Source organism: Bos grunniens, chromosome 19 (assembly GCF_055505025.1).
Source record: "Bos grunniens cultivar Pamir isolate PY7600 chromosome 19, Bosgru_T2T1.0, whole genome shotgun sequence".
Taxonomy (NCBI): Eukaryota; Metazoa; Chordata; class Mammalia; order Artiodactyla; family Bovidae; genus Bos; species Bos grunniens.
The window spans coordinates 52,140,558-52,159,687 of NC_141183.1; the positions used below are offsets into that span (position 1 = coordinate 52,140,558).

The window sequence follows — 19,130 nt, forward strand, 5'->3', positions numbered from 1 at the left end:
AAAGCAGCATCTGTACAGTAATATAACACTGTAAATATACTCAAGATAAAATGTTAAGACATTCAAAAAAGACACTACCACTGCTAATAGCAGTGCCATCAACAGCACTTAGCTTCAGTGGAATGAGCATTAATGCCGTTGAGGGTGAACCCAACAGTTTTCTTGAGTAGATGTCTACTGTTTCATCATAGTACTAGTCAGAGGCAGCATTCGCCATTTTAGAAAAGGAGCCCTAATGAACGGTCATCAAAACTTTCAGTACTAACACTTGTGGCTGGAGAAAGGCAATGGAAGCCAACAAAGTTACTGAAGACTGAAAGGATTAAATATCCCTTGAGGACTTTCAGAAATATTGAGGAGGACCAGAGGTTAGGAGAGTATAGGAGCTAACTTGAGAAATATTAACATTGTTAATACTATGTAATTCCAAATGTCTAGTAAAATATTATCAATGAAAAAGATAATTACCGAGGGAAAGAATTCTTGCTTTAATATGAGATCCTAACAGGTTGCATCCTGAAAGGGATACAGATTATACTCAGTAGAGTCAGAAAACCTTAAGTCTTGGTCTCAGATTCCTAGCACCTTCAAATTCCTGTAGCAATAAAAGAAAATTCTTCCCAGTAAAGATAATAATATCACCCTAGGATTCAAATTATTACAACAAATAGTTTTCAAAAATTTTTAGTGAACAATCAGTGATAGTGAAACAAAACTCCTGTTTCTGGCCAATGCAGAATAACTGTCTTAGGAATATTCCTCCCACTGTAAGTAACTGTAAATTGGACAAAATAAATAAAGCAACTGCTTTCAGCGGGGCAGACACAGGGCAGCATAAGACTGTAATCTCAGAGACAACGGAAATCCATTAGGTGAACTCCATGACTCTCAGTGCTCCTCTGGGTATAATTTTTCAACAATAGCGCAGAACACAGAAGTACAAGCAGAGTTCGGTGGTCCTGCTGAGCTGAAGTGGAAGACAGCAGAACTCGTAGCAGCAAAAATCACTGAAATCTGCAGGGCAAGACATGGCATCAGAGAGAAGAAAGGGCCCTAGAATTCCCTGGGGGGTTCTCTGTCAGTCTGTGGCTCAGAGTTTGATAAAACACAGATTGCTGGGGTCTATCTCCAGAGTTTCTGATTCAGGAGCACTGGATGGAACCTGCAAATATGTATTTCCCTTACTTGATACTGATAATGCAGATGACACAAGTGGTACTGATGCTCTTGATCCAGTCCTATACTTTGAAAAGCATTCGTTTTGAGTAAAAGACAGTGCAGGTTAAAAATAAACCCAAATCTACTAAACCTTTCTCACTCATTCTGAGTCACTAGAGCATTAACATAGAATGTCTGAGGATACAAGAAAAACGTATAGTTAACTTTACACAAAACAAACAACTTCTGTGATACATACAACTTCTAAGGCTTTGATGGCCTACCTGAAGATCTTTCACATTTGGAAAAGGAATTCCTATTGTTACGACAGCGCGGGCATTATCATCTGAGAAATCCAGACCCTCACTCACTTTACCACGACAAACTGCCACCAGGAGGGCTCCATCTTAAGCAACAGAAAATCAACATTTTTAAAAGCATAATCAAGATTCCCAGAAAATGTCTTATTCTTGTCATTTTGAAAAGATCTGATTATTAACTATAATATCAAATTAAAAAGACTCAAAATTAAAAACTACTGTAAGATAAAGTTTTTAAAGTTCAATGTCTTCAAATAAAACAAAATTACATTTTGACACAACATGGTAGGATCAATTTACAAACTGTGTATCTCCCAGTTACACTATATAGAAAAACCATGTCAGAGTAATAACCTGCATGTGAACTGAGCAATTGTGAATCAACTGTTTCATCTTTAAAATATCTGAAATTGAGATCACTACCTTTACCACCAGAATGTAAAGTTATCAGAAGGATTTAAAGGACTCTGTATCATTAGATCAATATTATATTGCAAAGTATTTAAAACATACACACACAGAATGTGCATAATCTTATCATACAAGGATATTGACAATTATGTTATAGCATCTTTGTGATGTTTCACTGTTCACAAGTTATTATTATTAGCCCTTTCTGTGAAATGTTTTATGGGCATTTTCTAACTTTGAAATTTAGCCTTTAGTTATGTTTACTTTACGCAATTAAATATAAGCACAAAGTATATTTTTGCATAAAATGTAACCTCCTTCCACTAGTAGTAAGGAAGATATTAATGCATACTCTACCATCTTCTTTGACAAAACATTTTAGGTAGTGTACAGAAGTTTATAGGATAATACCTGAAGGCATCCCATTTCTTAAAACTGAACTGGCATCTTCAAGTGAAAGTACTCATAGGAGAACAATTCCAAACAGAAGAATTTCTTTAACTTAATTTTCTTTTCACTCAGGATTATAGAAATAATTTTTGAAAAAAAGGCAATACAAATACAATTCTAACAGCACCAACTTGTCACTTTATGGTAAAAAATTTTTTTGCTATCAAATAATTTCCATTTACCTTTTTCTCCTTTGTACTTGATTGCATCGTAGTACATCTGCAGTAATTCATCAAAATCAATTTTTTCTCCTCCCTGTGGTTCTACAATGACTGTCTTCACCAACTCCAGATTATGCCATAAGCCAGTAGAGAGCCAACGTTCTTTTAACTTTTCTAATAACTGAAAAGGGGAAAGAAAACATTGAGTTTCTTGTGTATCCAACTGAACAAACATATTTATCTGTTTAAAGACAATCTGATTACAACATGACTATGGCAAGAGTATTAACATTTGTGTTTTAGTCTAAAAAATGAGGAAAACAATTATATGTCATAGAGCTGTGACTGGGTAAATTCATTAACCAATTTAGAAAGCTTTGAATGAGGCCCTGCACACAGTAAGAGCTTCATGGATGGTGGCTGCTATGGCTGCTGTTATCATTATTATTGCTTCTAACATTACTGCTGCTACTGCTACTATGTCTATCATTGCTATCTTGGGGATTTCAGAAGCAGGAAAAAAATTACTTCGAAGTTCATAAATTTTAAGTTATCTCTAAATCTAAGGTAAAGTTCTTAATATCCTTAATTAAATGAAGATTTTTAAAGATCATTTTACATAGTACATAGGCAGCCACGCTGCTTGAAAACTTGATCATCACTGATAAACTGAATTGAGCAAATATATAAACAGAACCTCAGGCAGCCAACAAGTACAAAACATAAAAGCACAAGTGGAACATTTACAAAAACAACCATATGACAGATTAAAAAAGGACTTTCAACAAATTTCAAAGAATATCAGATTAACCACATATTCTAGCAACAATACAAACTTAGATTAAAAGTCAATAACATAAAGTTAGTGGAAAAAAACAAACATACAAACTCAACACTAAAGATTATATTCTTAAAGAGCATATGGGTTATATGCCAATTATATCTCAATAAAGCTGCAAAAAGAAAATAAATAACAACAAAAGAGAACATACAGAGAAGAAATCAACAGAATTCATGACATCTTTAGATCTGAATGACTAAAAAACGTACCCATAATCCAAAACATGTGGTATGGAATAAAGGTAATAAGAAAGCAGAAGTTAGTAAAGATAAGAATTGAAATAAATTAAAAAAAAAAAAACAGTGGTAGAGATTATTATGACTTAAGTTGAACTGTTTTACTTGTTTTATGCAAAGAGTTCTATGTCATATGGGCCAATTATTACAATATAGGCAGTGAGTGAAGTGAAGGTTCTCAGCCGTGTCTAACTCTTTGTGACCCCATGGACTGTAGCCTATCAGGCTCCTCCATCCATGGGATTTTCCAGGCAAGAGTACTGGATTGGGTTGCCACTTCCTTCTCCAGGGGATCCTCCCAACCCAGGATCGAACCCAGATCTCCCACATTGTAGGCAGATACTTAACCGTCTGAGCTACCAGGGAAGTCACAATCTAGGCAAGCATCAAGAAATTACTTCAAACCTCCAGAGAACAAAAATTAATTTTTGTAAGATGATTTATTTCCTCAGAATTTTAACATATCTATTTTTGGAAACAATAATAAGACAACAAAACAAATTTTTTAAAAATCACTGCTGCTGCTGCTAAGTCGCTTCAGTCATGTGCGACTCTGTGCGACCCCAGAGACGGCAGCCCACAAGCTCCCCTGACCCTGGGATTCTCCAGGCAAGAACACTGGAGTGGGTTGCCATTTCCTTCTCCAATGCAGGAAAGTGAAAAGTGAAAGTGAAGTCGCTCAGTCGAATCCGACTCCTAGCGACCTCATGGACTGTAGCCCACCAGGCTCCTCTGTCCAAATCACTGCTATGGTCTAAATGTTTGTATCCCTCCAAAATCCTATGTTGAAATCCTAATCTCTAAAGCTAAAAGTATTTGGAAGTGGGGTCTTTAAAAGTGATTTGGTCATGAGCATGGAGCTTTCACAAATGGGATACTGCTCTTATTTTTGAGATCTCACAGAGTTCCCTTGCCCCTTCTACCACGAGGGCATAGCAAGAGAGAACTGGCTCCCCACAGGAAGAGGGTCCTCACCCAACCATGCTGGCACCCTAATCTGGGACTTCCAGCAGGGCTATGAGAAATATGATCCACTGTTCATAAGCTACCAGGTCTGGAGTATTTTATTCCAACAACTAGAACACACTAAGAAAATCACTAATTGGTAAAACAATTCACTGCATATTATACATTGATCAGGGTATTCTGATCAGTAAGAATAAAATTTTCCCATAACACCACGTTAATAGGTAAAAAACAACAGGGATATTATTAATTTAAAAAACTTCTTTACTTTGGCTATTAGAATTTACTTTTTGAATATACACCTTCTGAATCAAAGTTTCTCATCATGCAAATTCTTAGTCTCTTTTAGCTGCTGTAATTCAGTTAGAAGAGCATAAAAATATCCCAAGGATGTAAAACCAGATGAAAAGTATCACGAATCTGCATAATTATTGATTCTTAATAGAATTAAATTCAATGGTGCTATACTGTTTTCTGAAAACACAGATAATATTTCACTTCTGATTCCTTGAATCCAAAAGAATAACAACTCCAGTGTTTTGAACATTCAAAATCTGGAGAAACACACAGCATTTTACTGACTGACTTCACTTTCACTTTTACTTTACTTAAGGAAGACCATTAAGTTGATGATTCCAAAATATATTCCATTTTAATAGATTAACATCTCTTTACAAAGAAAAATCTGAGAAATAAAAAAGAAATTGGATCAAAGTAGAAATTTCCCCCCAAAATCCAGCAGGGATTTTTCCTCCATTATGCAGAACAGAATTCAGAATATCAAAAGGTTATAAATGATTTAGAAATATTTGTTTACAAAAGCTTAGAAAAATTTCAAAGCAGGTGTGATATATGCAATATTTCAAAATTTGCTACAATGGATAACTATAAAAGACATTCTATCCACTGATTTTGGATTCGAAGAACTTCAGAAATTTATGGACAATGAAAATGGCCACAAGTTTATAAATAAGTTGTGAATATCACAATTAAAAAGAAACTGAAAAATCCTTCTAATCAGGAATCTACACACACAAGTTAAGAGAAGGAACATCCACAGAAAAGGTTTGAGAGGCCTCCAGAATCTACAACTGGAACTGGTGAAGATCTTTCCCTGTACAGAACCAGCCCATAAAAGACTGGGAGAGGTGGCTGTTGTTTTAAATGGGTAGATACAAACCCAAAGTCACATGGAATGAAGAAACAGGAGGAAATGACCCAATCAAAGGAACAAAATAAATTCCAGAAAATCAGCCATAAAGAATGGAGGTATATGATTTACCTGATGAAGAATTTAAAGCAACCATCATAAAGATGCTCAACAAGCTCAGGGAAATGATACATGAATAAAATGAGAATTTTAAAAAAAGAAACAGAAAATATAAAACAGAGCAAAACAGAAATTTTGGAGCTGAAGAATACAGTAACTGACATAAAAAGTTCACCAGAGGGATTCAACAGCAGTCATAGTCAATCAAAATAAAGAATCAGTGAACTAAAACACAGGTCATTTAAATAATCTAGTCAGACAAATATAAAGAAAAGAGAATGAAATAGAGTCAAGAAAGCCTGGGGGATTTACAAGACACCCTCAAATAGACAAATATACACAGAAGGCAAAAAAAAAACAAAGTGAGAGAAAGGTACAAAGTTTATTTAAAGAATTAGTAGCCAGAAACTTCTCATATCTGGTAGGGGAGAATGGATATCCAGGTTCAAGAAGCCAACAGACACCAAAAAGGGTGAATCCAAAGAAGGTTACACTGAGACGTATTATAAACAAATTGTCAAAAAATCAAAGACAGACAGAATTTTGAAAGTAGCAAGAGCAAAACAAGAAGGGAATGGGATAATATATTCAAAGTGCTGAAAGAAAAAAATTGGCCCTCAAAATGCAGAAAGAATGGGAAGAGGAGGAGGTTAAGAGGTGGTGAGGAGGAGGAGGAGAGAGAAACTTTCCCAGAATTACAAAAACTGGGGGAGTTCATCACCATGAGATTCCTTACAAGAAATACTAGGGGGAGTCCTTCAGTTGAAATAAAAAAGATGCTGGAAAATAAAACACAGCCATAAAAAGTGGGCTTTAAGTAAAAAATTGTTAGAGACAAAGAATATTACATATCAAAAAAGCATCAATTCATGAAGATACAATTATAAACATACAAACACATAAGAACAGAGCCTCAGAACACATACAAAACAAAAAATTAACAGAACAGAGAGAAACAAATAGTTCTATTATAATAGTAACAAACTTCAACATTCCAATGTCAATAATGAACAAAACAACCAGATAGAAATTCAACAAGATAAAGAGAACTTGAAAAATACCATAAACTAATTAGAGCTAACAGACATATACAGAACTCTCCATCTAACAAAGCAAAATACACATTCGTCTCAGTTGTGTGTAAAAACATCCTCTAGTAACCACAGGGTTTTGATGGGACCTAATTAACCTTAAAAGCTTCTGCACATCAAAGGAAACTATTAGCAAGGTGAAAAGACAGCCTTCAGAATGGGAGAAAATAATAGCAAATGAAGCAACTGACAAACAACTAATCTCAAAAATATACAAGCAACTCCTACAGCTCAACTCCAGAAAAATAAATGACCCAATCAAAAAATGGGCCAAAGAACTAAATAGACATTTCTCCAAAGAAGACATACAGATGGCTAACAAACACATGAAAAGATGCTCAACATCACTCATTATCAGAGAAATGCAAATCAAAACCACTATGAGGTACCATTTCACACCAGTCAGAATGGCTGCAATCCAAAAGTCTACAAATAATAAATGCTGGAGAGGGTGTGGAGAAAAGGGAACCCTCTTACACTGTTGGTGGGAATGCAAACTAGTACAGCCACTATGGAGAACAGTGTGGAGATTCCTTAAAAAACTGGAAATAGAACTGCCTTATGATCCAGCAATCCCACTGCTGGGCACACACACTGAGGAAACCAGAAGGGAAAGAGACACGTGTACCCCAATGTTCATCGCAGCACTGTTTATAATAGCCAGGACATGGAAGCAACCTAGATGTCCATCAGCAGATGAATGGATAAGAAAGCTATGGTACATATACACAATGGAGTATTACTCAGCCATTAAAAAGAATACATTTGAATCAGTTCTAATGAGGTGGATGAAACTGGAGCCTATTATACAGAGTGAAGTAAGCCAGAAGGAAAAACATCAACACAGTATACTAACGCATATATATGGAATTTAGAAAGATGGTAACAATAACCCGGTGTACGAGACAGCAAAAGAGACACTGATGTATAGAACAGTCTTATGGACTCTGTGGGAGAGGGAGAGGGTGGGAAGATTTGGGAGAATGACATTGAAACATGTAAAATATCATGTAAGAAACGAGTTACCAGTCCAGGTTCGATGCACGATACTGGATGCTTGGGGCTAGTGCACTGGGACGACCCAGAGGGATGGTATGGGGAGGGAGGAGGGAGGAGGGAGGAGGGTTCAGGATGGGAAACACATGTATACCTGTGGTGGATTCATTTTGATATTTGGCAAAACTAATACAATTATGTAAAGTTTAAAAATAAAATAAAATCAAGTTTAAATATGAAAAAAAAAAAAAAATCCTCTAGGATAGATCACAGGTTAGGCCACAATACAAAGCACATTTTAAAAGGATTCAGTGTTTTTTCTGACTACAATGAGGTGGAAATAGAAATCAACAACAGAAAGAAAACTGTAAAATTCACATGAAAATGAAACACACTTTTTAAAAATTAAAGTACAGTTGATTTACAATATTATGTTGGTTTCTTGTGTAGAGAATAGGGATTCAATATTTTTGTAGATTATATTCCATTATGAGTTATTACAGGATAACTGTTATAATTCCCTGTGCTATACAATATAAACAACACACCTTTAAACAATCATTGGATAAAATCAGAAATTACAAGGAAAATTAGAAAATACCTTTGGACACATCAAAACAAAAATACAAATATAACTTACAAGACACAGTGAAACTGTGCTATGAAAGATATTTTAGCTGTAAATGCAAACATTAAAAAGACCTCAAATTAATACCTAACTGCATTTTACAGTACAGCAAATTAAGCCAAAAGTTAGAAGAAAAAAGAAATGAAATAGAGAACAGAAAAAAAAAAAATAGAGGAATGAACATTGGTTCTTTGAAGATCAACAAAATTGACAAATATTTAGCTAGACTGACTAAAAAAAAAAAAAAAATGACTCACATTACTCAAACCACACAAGAAAGTGGAGACATTACCACCAACTTTATAGAAATAAAAAGGATCATAATACTATGAACAATTGTATGCTACCAAATTGAATAATAATCAGGACATAATGGACAAATTCCTATAAATACACAATCTCAAAAAACTGAATCATGAATAGAAAATCTGAGTTGACTTATAACAAGTAAGGAGTTTGAATCAGTAATCAAAAACCTTCCAACAAAGAAAATCCCTAGATCAGGTGGTTTCACTGATGAATTCCATCAAATATTAAAGAATTAGTATCAATCCTTCTCACACTCTTCCAAGAGAATGAAAAAAGAGAATATTTCCTGACCCATTCTAGAGGCCAGCCTTACCCTGATACAAAAGGCAAACAAAGACACTATAGGCAAAAAATAAACTATAGACCAATATTCCTTACAAATATCAATGCAAAAACTTCAACCTATACTAGCAGACAAAGTTCAGCAACATACCAAAAGAATTATACCTTATAACACATTTTACAGCATGTAAAATCACAATGTAAAATGATCATTTTTTTTCATTTTATTAATGTGTATTATATTAATTGATTGTCAGATGTTGAACAATGCTTGCATTCCAGGAGTAAATCCCAATTTGTCATGGATATTAGATTGGAGATGATAGGAAAGAGAGAAGAAGGCTCATAGACACCCCCTGATTAGTCCAAATATTTAGTCCAGATTACCTGATTAGTCCAAATATAAACTGCAGTACCTTTCACTCTTTAAGGCAACACTGGAAAAGGGCCAAGACTGGGAGGAAAGATTACAAATAGATGCTCAGACTGACATATTGAGGAAGCAGTGTGTGATGCGGATTTATAAAAGAAATATAAATACATATATATATATATGTGGATTTGTTCCTGTTCTTGGCACAGAGCTTCTAAAACTCTTGGAATTTCCTGAGCAATAAGAACTATTAGGGGCATCTTCGGTTCTCAGTTTCTGAAATAGCTCCAGAGTCATATATAAAGGTTAGAAAATTTATTCATAGCAAGTCCCTTCAACCACACCTGACGTTTGGACAGTCCCCAGGCAACCTGAGGGCAACAGCTGATTGCCAGCAGAACTGTGATATTGTGATTTACAAGAAAAATACACATTTGGTCATTCAGATAACCTATATATATATATATTTGATCTTCATCTACCATTCCTGGCTCAGCTCCCCAAATCCTTGGAATTTCCCAAGTGTTGAGAATGATAAAGATGTCTTGTGTTATGTTAATGAGGTTACTTTTGAAAAGCAGCTCAGGATAGGGTTAGTTGTCTATGGAGCCCATCACTTCAGTCCCACTCCCTCGGCTGTTGGGACCCTGTACTGTGTATTGCTCCATCTGGCTACTGACTGATATCCTTTAATATCCTTTTATAATAAATTGGTAATCCAGTGAGTAAATGGGTTTTCCTGAATTCTGTGGGCTGCTCTAGAAAATTATTAACCCCAAAAAGTGGGTAGTGGGAACCTCTGGTTTACAGCCAGTCTGTCAAAAGTATAGGTAACAACCTGGGCGTGAGACTAGTGTAGGATGTGGAGGGTGGTCTTGTGGTTCTGAGCCCTTTATCTGTGGAGTCTGATTCTATTTCTGGGTGTACAGTGTCAGAACTGAATTGAATTCTTGGACATCCTGCTGGCATCCAAGAAATGAATGCTGGTGTAGGGAAGCTTACACACACACACACACACACACACACACACTCACTCACACACTCACACATACATACACACGCTATACAGGCTGGAATAGTCAGGAATCCTTTTGATGAACCAGGTATATGAAAATTCCAACCCTACTTCCAACCTCCAGGGAGGAGAAAGGGGCTATAGGCTGAGTTAACTGCCAATGCCTGATGATTTAGCCAACACTGCTGGCTAACGAAACCTGCATAAAACCAAAAAGAATGAAGCTCAGAGAGCTTCTGGGTTGGTGAATGTATTCACATACCAGAGGGTAGATACCTCAGTTCTGTGGAGACAGAAGCTCCTATGCTCACACCTCTTCTAGACCTCACCCTATATACTTCATCTGGCTAGTCAACTGTATCTTTTATAATATCCTTTATAATAAGCTGGTAGACTATGCCAAAGCCTTTGACTGTGTGGATCACAATAAACTGGAAAATTCTGAAAGAGCTGGGAATACCAGACCACCTGACCTGCCTCTTGAGAAACGTGTATGCAGGTCAGGAAGCAACAGTCAGAACTGGACATGGAACAACAGACTGGTTCCAAATAGGAAAAGGAGTTTGTCAAGGCTGTATATTGTCACTCTGCTTATTTAAATTATATGCAGAGTATATCATGAGAAACCCAGGGCTGGATGAAGCACAAGCTGGAATCAAAAGATTTCCAGGAGAAATATCAATAACCTCAGATATGCAGATGACACTACCCTTATGGCAGAAAGTGAAGAACTAAAGAGCCTCTTCATGAAAGTGAAAGAGGAGAGTGAAAAAGTTGTCTTGAAGCTCAACATTCAGAAAACTAAGATCATGGCATCTGGTCCCATCACTTTATGGGTAATAGATGGGGAAACAGTGTCAGTCTTTATTTTTGGGGGCTCCAAAATCACTGCAGATGGTGACTGCAGCTGTGAAATTAAAAGATGCTTACTCCTTGGAAGGAAAGCTATGATGAACCTAGACAGCATATTAAAAAGCAGAGACATTATTTTGCCAACAAAGGTCCGCCTAGTCAAGCCTATGATTTTTCTAGTGGTCATGTATGGATGTGAGAGTTGGACTGTGAAGAAAGCTGAGCACTAAAGAATTGATGCTTTTGAACTGTGGTGTTGGAGAAGACTCTTCAGAGTCCCTTGGATTGCGAGGAGATCCAACCAGTCCAGCCTAAAGGAGATCAGTCCTGAGTGTTCACTGGAAGGACTGATGCTGAAGCTGAAACTCCAATACTTTGACCACCTGATGTGAAGACCTGACTCATTAGAAAAGACCCTGATGTTGGGAAAGACTGAAGGTGGGAAGAGAAGGGGACGAAAGAGGATGAGATGGCTGGATGGCATCACCGACTCAATGGACACGAGTTTGGGTAAACTCCGGGAGTTGGTGATGGACAGGGAGGCCTGGTGTGCTGCAGTCCATGGGGTCGCAAAGAGTCAGACACAACTGAGTGACTGAACTGAACTGAACTGAAATGTAAGTCAATGTTTCTCTGAGTTCTGTGAACCACTCTAGTGAATTAATCAAACTGTGAACCACTCTAGTGCATTGATCAAACTTGAGAAGGGAGCTGTGAGAATCTTCAATTTATAGTCGGTCAGTCAGATACACAGATAACCTGGATTTGAGATTGCTGTCTGAAGTGGGAACAGTCTTGTGGGATGGAGCCCTTAACCTCTGGTATCTGACACTCTGTTCTAGACAGATACTGTAATAACTGAGTTAAGCTGTAGGACTCTCAGCTGGCGTCACACAATTGTCTAACGCATGGAAACCCATATATCAGGTGTCAGAAGTGAAGCTGTGTTGTAGTAGATTATTAATCATAGAGGAGACACAGAAGAGGTGTATTTTCTCTTGAGTGTGGTACTTATAGGAAAGTCAGAACTGAACTATAAATTGGGAAACCAAGGCAATCAGACATAACAAGAATGAATACAGATGAGACTGATCAGCAGCAGAGTACAAATAAAGAAAAGAGTGCAGCAAGGCAATCTTACTCCCTATCACACTGCACATCCAATCCTGCCAGGGTCCAGCCCCGGTGGATCCAGGGAATTCGAAGCGGGGACGGCGTCGGCGAGGATCAGGAAACAACTGCTTAATTAAACGTTAATTAAGGATATAAAGAGTGGTGAAATAAGGATAGCTCAGTGAGGAAATTCAGTGGAGAAGAGAGGCTGAAGTAAGGATAGCTCAGTGAGGAAATTCAGGGGAGAAAAGAGGCTGAATAATTCAGCCAGAAGGTGAGAGAAAGAACGACATGGGGAGACCAAGTTTCAGTGAACAAGGCCCGCACTTTATTTTCCAAAGTAGTTTTTATACCTTAAGTTATGCATAGAGGATAATGGGGGAAGGGGTAGAGACATGCAGTAAGCCGGGGTAGAGACATGCAGTAAGCCAGGCTTTCTTCCTGCAAACTTATCATATGCAAAAGTTTAGGTGATTTGCATCATCTTCTGGCCCGGAGGCCTGTTAACATTTTAAGACCCTTTCTTCAGAAAACTTATTTTTCTCTAAAGGTCAGGAGCCACCCTTCAAAAGCATTAGATAAAGTTGCATTGCTATAGGGCAAAGGTGTGGTGGGCTATAACAAGTAAAAGAATTAACTCAGGGGTCCAAGGTTACAAACACTGCCAGGGACACGGCAGGTAAGGGATATGGAGACTTAGCAGCAAACATTGGCCCAACAAGTGAAAAACCCTTCACCAATACAATTTCTAATCAATCTTTTAACTGCCCAAAGGAATCTGTATTTAGACAGTTGAGAACATCTCATGCCTCTCACAGTTGGGAGGCTCTGAGCAATCACCTGTGGCCAATCACCTGTGGCCGGAAAATCCTATTCAGGCAGGCTAGAGGACTTCCAAAGGAGATTGTAGGTTGAAACACTATCAGACCCAGGAACTTTATTAACTGGAGCTGTAAGTTAACTCTTTTTCAGAGAGAGGTAGTGGGGGACAGCCCCCTGTAAAGTCAGAGGGGTAGGTGAGAGCACAAAGCAGTAAAGTAGGCAGACTCTGGTTTTGGGGGTAGATGCTCGAGAATTTCCAGGGGGACTCCTGAGGCGTATGCCGAGCCTCCTTCCTCATGACCTTTGCCATGGGTGGAGTTCCTCACGCTGGCTCACGGCAGTGATAGAATTCCAGTTGAGCTATTCCAGATCCTGAAAGATGATGCTGTGAAAGTGCTGCACTCAATATTCAATATGCCAGGAGATGGCTCCCAGCATCTCCACCTTTTTTATTTCTTAAAACAGCCAGATGCAGCTCAGTCGCGAGCTTCTGAATGTTCTGCCGAAGAATCCTGACAATACAAGGAAGAATGATTCTGAGAAGATTAGACAGAATGTTTTTTCCAGAAATAAAGTTAGAGAAGGTGTGAAAAAAGTCATTAGCTGCTCCAGTGGCGGTAAAATCCAGTCGAGAGTGTTCCAAGGTCTGTATTTGATTATGAAGTTTCCCTAAGTCCAGGCCAATGTCAGAGCTGTTCCAAACACCTGAAATATGATCAGCAATTCCTACCACCACTGCTTACAAATATTGTCTAGACTCCAAACACTGCTACCATAGTGGTCCACGTCACTACCATCTCTCACATGAGTTATTAGCGCTGACTCTTATACAGTCACCATGCTTCTTATGCTCTCTACAGTCTGCTTCCATACAGCAGCCAGCACAATCCTTTTAAAATTAAGTCTAAAGCCTCCAATGGCTTCCTACCATATCAGAATAAAATCCAAGCCCTACTGTGGCTTGATTTTACCACAGCTACTTCTCTGGCCTGAGATTCACCTGAGAGGTGACACCTCTTACCTCTCCCCTACTCAGCTTCAACCAGGGTAGTCTTCCTGTTGATCAAACAAGGCAAAGAATCTGCTTGCAGTGCAGGAGACCTGGGTTTGATTCCTGGGTTAGGAAGATCCCAGAAGGAAAAGGAGAAGCAAACAGCAACCCACTCCAGTGTTTTGGAAAATTTCACGGACAGAGGAGACTGGCAGGCTAGTGGGGTCGCAAATAATTGGACATGACTGAGTGATGAACACACACACACACACACACACACACAACACAGTCTTCTTATCAATCAAACAAAACAGTACTCTTCTTCCACAAGGTTCCTTCTGTCTGAATATTCTTCCCCCATATCAGAATAGTTTGCTTCCCCACTTCTTTTAGGCCTTTACTCAAAGTCACCTTCTCTGACAGGCTTTGCAGAACCATCCAACTAAAATTCTAAAGTACCTCTATCCACTCCCCTAGAAATTCCATTTCCCTCTTCTTTGCATTATTATTTTTCTACACAGAGCTTACCATTATCTGTCTGTACTAGTCCACTCAGTGAAAGTGAACTGTTAATCACTCAGTTGTGTCCAACTCTTTGAAACCCTATGGACTGTAGCCTGCCAGGCTCCTCTGTCCACGGAATTCTCCAGGCAAGAATATTCATGTGGGCAGCCATTCCCTTCTCCAGGGGATCTTCCCAATCAAGGGATCAAACCTGGGTCTGCCTCATTGCAGGCAGATTCTTCACCATCTGAGCCACCAGGGAAGCCCTTAGCTTCCATTAAAACAAACAAAAACTCCAGTCATTTCATAATAAATATACATATCAAATCATAAACTTAAACTTATATATATATATTCAATAATACTTCAATAAAGCTGGAGAAAATATACCACAGATGGGGTAATTTAAATAGAAATTTATTTTTTACAGTTCTTGACACTGGGAGGTTGAAGATCAAGGTGCTGGCTGATTCATTTCCTGGTGAGATTCTCTTCCAGGCTTGCAGATGGCCACCTTACTGAATCCTCACACACTTTTTCCTCTTTGCTCATGCTGTGGGGGAGATAGCAAGATTTCCAGTATCTCTTCTAGTACAGACATTAATGCTATCAGATCAGGGTCTCACCCTTATGATTGCATTTAACCTTAATTACTTTCTGTGAGTCTTCATTCCTAAACACAGCCACACTGAGGGGGTCAGGGATTCAACATATGAATTTGAGCACAGGGAAGGTATAAACATTTGGTCCATGGCATCATCTAATACATAAGAATCTTTCTATACATCTGGTTTATTTTCTGTCTCTTACCCTGGAATGATTTTTGTTTGTCTTGCTCACTGCTAACTGTCCAGTACCTAGAAAGTGGACAATACATATTTGTTGAATGAATTTAACAAATGAATAAAAAAAGGAAGGTTAAAAAAAAAGGAAGATCAGAGAAGGTAGTAAAGGAGGAGGAAAAAAAAACTCCCTATAAAGTCAGGTGCCAAAGTCCTTGATAAGAGTATTCATGTGATCTATAACATATCAATAAAGATGAAGCAGAAAGGATGACATGATTAAAAGATATGAACCGAGAGACTAGAGTTTTCTGTTGCTGAGTTTCTCTTTTTCCTTTCCTTTCTTTTTTCCCTTCCTTCCAAAAAAAGATGGAGCGGTTATGGCTTAGAAAGAGCAATGGAAAGTAAATAGGATACCAATCCTGAGGTACTACGGAGAAAAAAGCAATCACAACGTGAAAGGATTGACAAGAAAATGGCATGTCCTCTGTGTATATCCAGATTCTAGTTCAGGTAAGGAGGTACTGGGAACACTGTGAAAAAGGGATCAGGGGATTTGGTGACTATGAGACAATATTACCACAGAACACAATGTGTTTATTGTAACCTCTTCCATGAAGATTCTTTTAAGTACTTTAAAAGCCAGAATTCTTTTCAGGATTATACAGGAGATATATGCAAATCTAGAGTGTAGCTCTATAGCAAAAAAACATACTGATTACTTGGAGAAAATGGTCTGTGGCAAATTTTTGGTTTTAAATTAAAAAAAAATAGGTCTATAGTTTTCCCATTCTCATTACAGGCGACACTCAAATAGCCATCTATATACATCTTAATTACTTGCCCCTTGCCAGAAAATTCATACAAAACTATATACCCAATACCCTCAACTTTTAAAATTTTCTTAAGTATCCCAACAAAACACCTAAACATCAAGAAACCTGGAGTAAAGTACACTGACACAGAATCATCTCTCAGGTTTTGACATATATATGTAAAAAATATGAAGAATCTGTTACAAAAGTTTACTTAGCTCATAAACAGCAAATGTTATTCACATACAGAGAGTCTAGTCTATGCACAGTGATACAGATGATTTAATCTACTCATTGACATTCACATCACTTAGATTTGATAAGGTCAGAAAAAACATTTTTGTGTAGGACCTCACAAATTAAAAGACACTTTTGAATGTTTATGCCTTATCTGGATATTGTCATTTTATTTTTTCAAACTTTTTAAAACCGGTATCTCACTAGGGAGGCAGTAAGTTAGAATGCAACCTAGTGGGGAAATCCTGCATATGCTCAATGTCTATAGCTTTTACACAGTTCCAGATGTTCAGTACATTAATAATGCACTAACTCAAAGCCTCTTTTTGAAACTTTAGAAAGTGTAAATTGCATTAAGACCTCCTTGCCCTCATTAATGGTATTGTTACAATCCTGGTCCTCTGGAAAATGTTTTTTGGCATGTGTTTAACTTTATAATATTGCCATTTACTCACTTTAATAGCCAGTACTCAAGTCTTAATGCTTTTAATAGGCCTGCCTAAACAGACTACCATCTTTTGTAATCTTTTTCACATAATTTATTTCTTAGGTAAAAGCTGTCATATCTTTCCATCTGAAGATGATCTGTCACATTCATTTCACAGGGTACTAATATTTAAGAAATACCTACTTTCTTTGGTTCAGTTGATATGTACTGATAGTTGGCATATGTTAGGAACAATACACACTTGCTTGAAAGCAGAAATAAAAATGAGAAATTAGCAGTAGTATATTTTTATAACATTTTAAATTAAAGGAAAAAAAGGGCATATCCTTAATTCTTGCTGCATCCAAATATAAAATATGAGAAAGCCACAAATATTCATTTCTATTGAAACAACTTCCTACACTCTAGCTATTTAGTGTTATCTCAAGAGGCTGGGTTATAGTTCAGGATCAAACTATCAATGAATATGCATGCAGTCAGTAATATATTAGGAAGAATAATAGGGAGGAATACTGTCCTGAAGTGAAAGGAACATTGCTTGTAGTTGTTGGCTATCTATATGGAAACGAAAGGTCCTATGGTCTCAGACAAGGAGTAGTCTTTCTCATAAATTTATTAAAAGAATGAAGACTATGAAAATGTCAGAGTTGCAGTAATTACTGAAACTGATATACTTATTTATAGCCATTTATTGATATATTTTAATAAAAATTCACAATACCTGCAGTGAAACATTTTTCAAAGAAAACAATTTGAGAAATAACATACATTTATTTCTTCACCTACTTTGCTGAAATCTCTTGAAAAGAAAATAATAAGAACTCAATTGATATTTAAGCACAAAACAAATTCTTAACTCTTTAAAATACAAATTCCAAATTTCTGTTGATTGATCAACATAATTGGTTCATTAATGTCTGAAGTAACCATTTGGTTAAAAAGTATGTATTTAACCAATTTTGCTATTTTAGAGTCAAGAAGTATTGGCTTAATAAATGCTGGCTGAGACCAGAATGAATAAATTCACTTATACGTTTCATTTCTTACCTGAGTAGACTGATTATAGTTTAAAAAGGGGGGGGGGGGGGCTCATTTTCTATCCCTCTGTTAAAAGACAAAGAGTTAAAGTAAACTGAACAAGGTCAGTGCATCTGCACTATTAGAATCTAAGGTATAATCTAGACTGAGAAAAGAAAATTAATAAGAAGCAACCGCTGCAATTTTCCTAAAAGCTACTACTTTCAGGTATTGCCAACCTGAATCTACTGTAAAGTTGTTACTATAAAACTTGAAGGTGAAATGCTTTGGGAAAAACATCACTTCACAGTCTAGTGGAGAAGACCTAAATGAAAAATGCATAAAATACAATGTGGTAAGTGCTCTTATAGATGTATATGGTTAGCCAGAGGAAAGAGTGACTAACTTTGCCTCAGGGTTAAGGATGGTTTAATAGAGTAAACCTTTGAGCTGGATGGAGAGTATAAAGTTTCTGGATAATAGAAGAGTCAGAGAGTGGATTTCAAGCAGACACAACACCATGAACACTACTGCTGCATAACAAATTATCTGCAAATCCAGTGACTTAAGACTCACTTTTTCAAATAATTTTTTAAATTGTGGTAAAATACACGTAACTTGCAATTTACCATCTTAATCATTTTTAAGTGTATAGGTCATAGTGTGAAGTATATTCACATTATTGTACAACCAATCTCCAAAACTCTATTCATCTTGCAAAACTGAAACTATATCTATTAAATAGCTCACTCCCTTCTTCCCCGAGCCCCTGACAACTCCCCTTCTACTTTCTGTCTATGAATTTGACTAGATCTCTCACACAAATGGAATCATACATTGCTTGTCTTTTTCTGACTGGCTCATTTCACTTAGCATAATAACCTCCAGGTTCATCCAGGCTGCAGCATAAAAACAATACCATTTTATTACCTCAGTTTCTGGAGGTCTGAAGTCCAGGCATAACAAAACAGAGTGGATTCTCTGTTCAGGGTCTAAAGTGGGTAAGTTGTTTCCCAGGGCTGCACTTGTCATCTGGGACTTC

At 37.2% G+C, this 19,130-nt stretch overlaps 1 protein-coding gene across 12 annotated transcripts in view; it reads right to left on the reverse strand.

The window, feature by feature from the left end:
- Positions 1-19,130, reverse strand: part of BRIP1 (BRCA1 interacting DNA helicase 1) — a 182,236-nt gene that overhangs the window by 58,841 nt on the left and 104,265 nt on the right. For 8 of the 12 annotated variants that reach the window (XM_086355643.1, XM_086355640.1, XM_086355642.1 and 5 more), the window contains exons 15-16: positions 2,522-2,681; positions 1,443-1,564 (exon numbers count right to left, since the gene is read on the reverse strand). In XM_086355643.1, the coding sequence (XP_086211769.1) occupies positions 1,443-1,564; positions 2,522-2,681 (282 nt within the window). Of the gene's footprint in view, positions 1-668; positions 1,015-1,442; positions 1,565-2,521; positions 2,682-12,777; positions 13,807-15,185; positions 15,343-19,130 lie in introns of those variants that run through there. The other 4 variants (XM_086355654.1, XM_086355653.1, XM_086355645.1 and 1 more) reach the window with 3 other exon arrangements.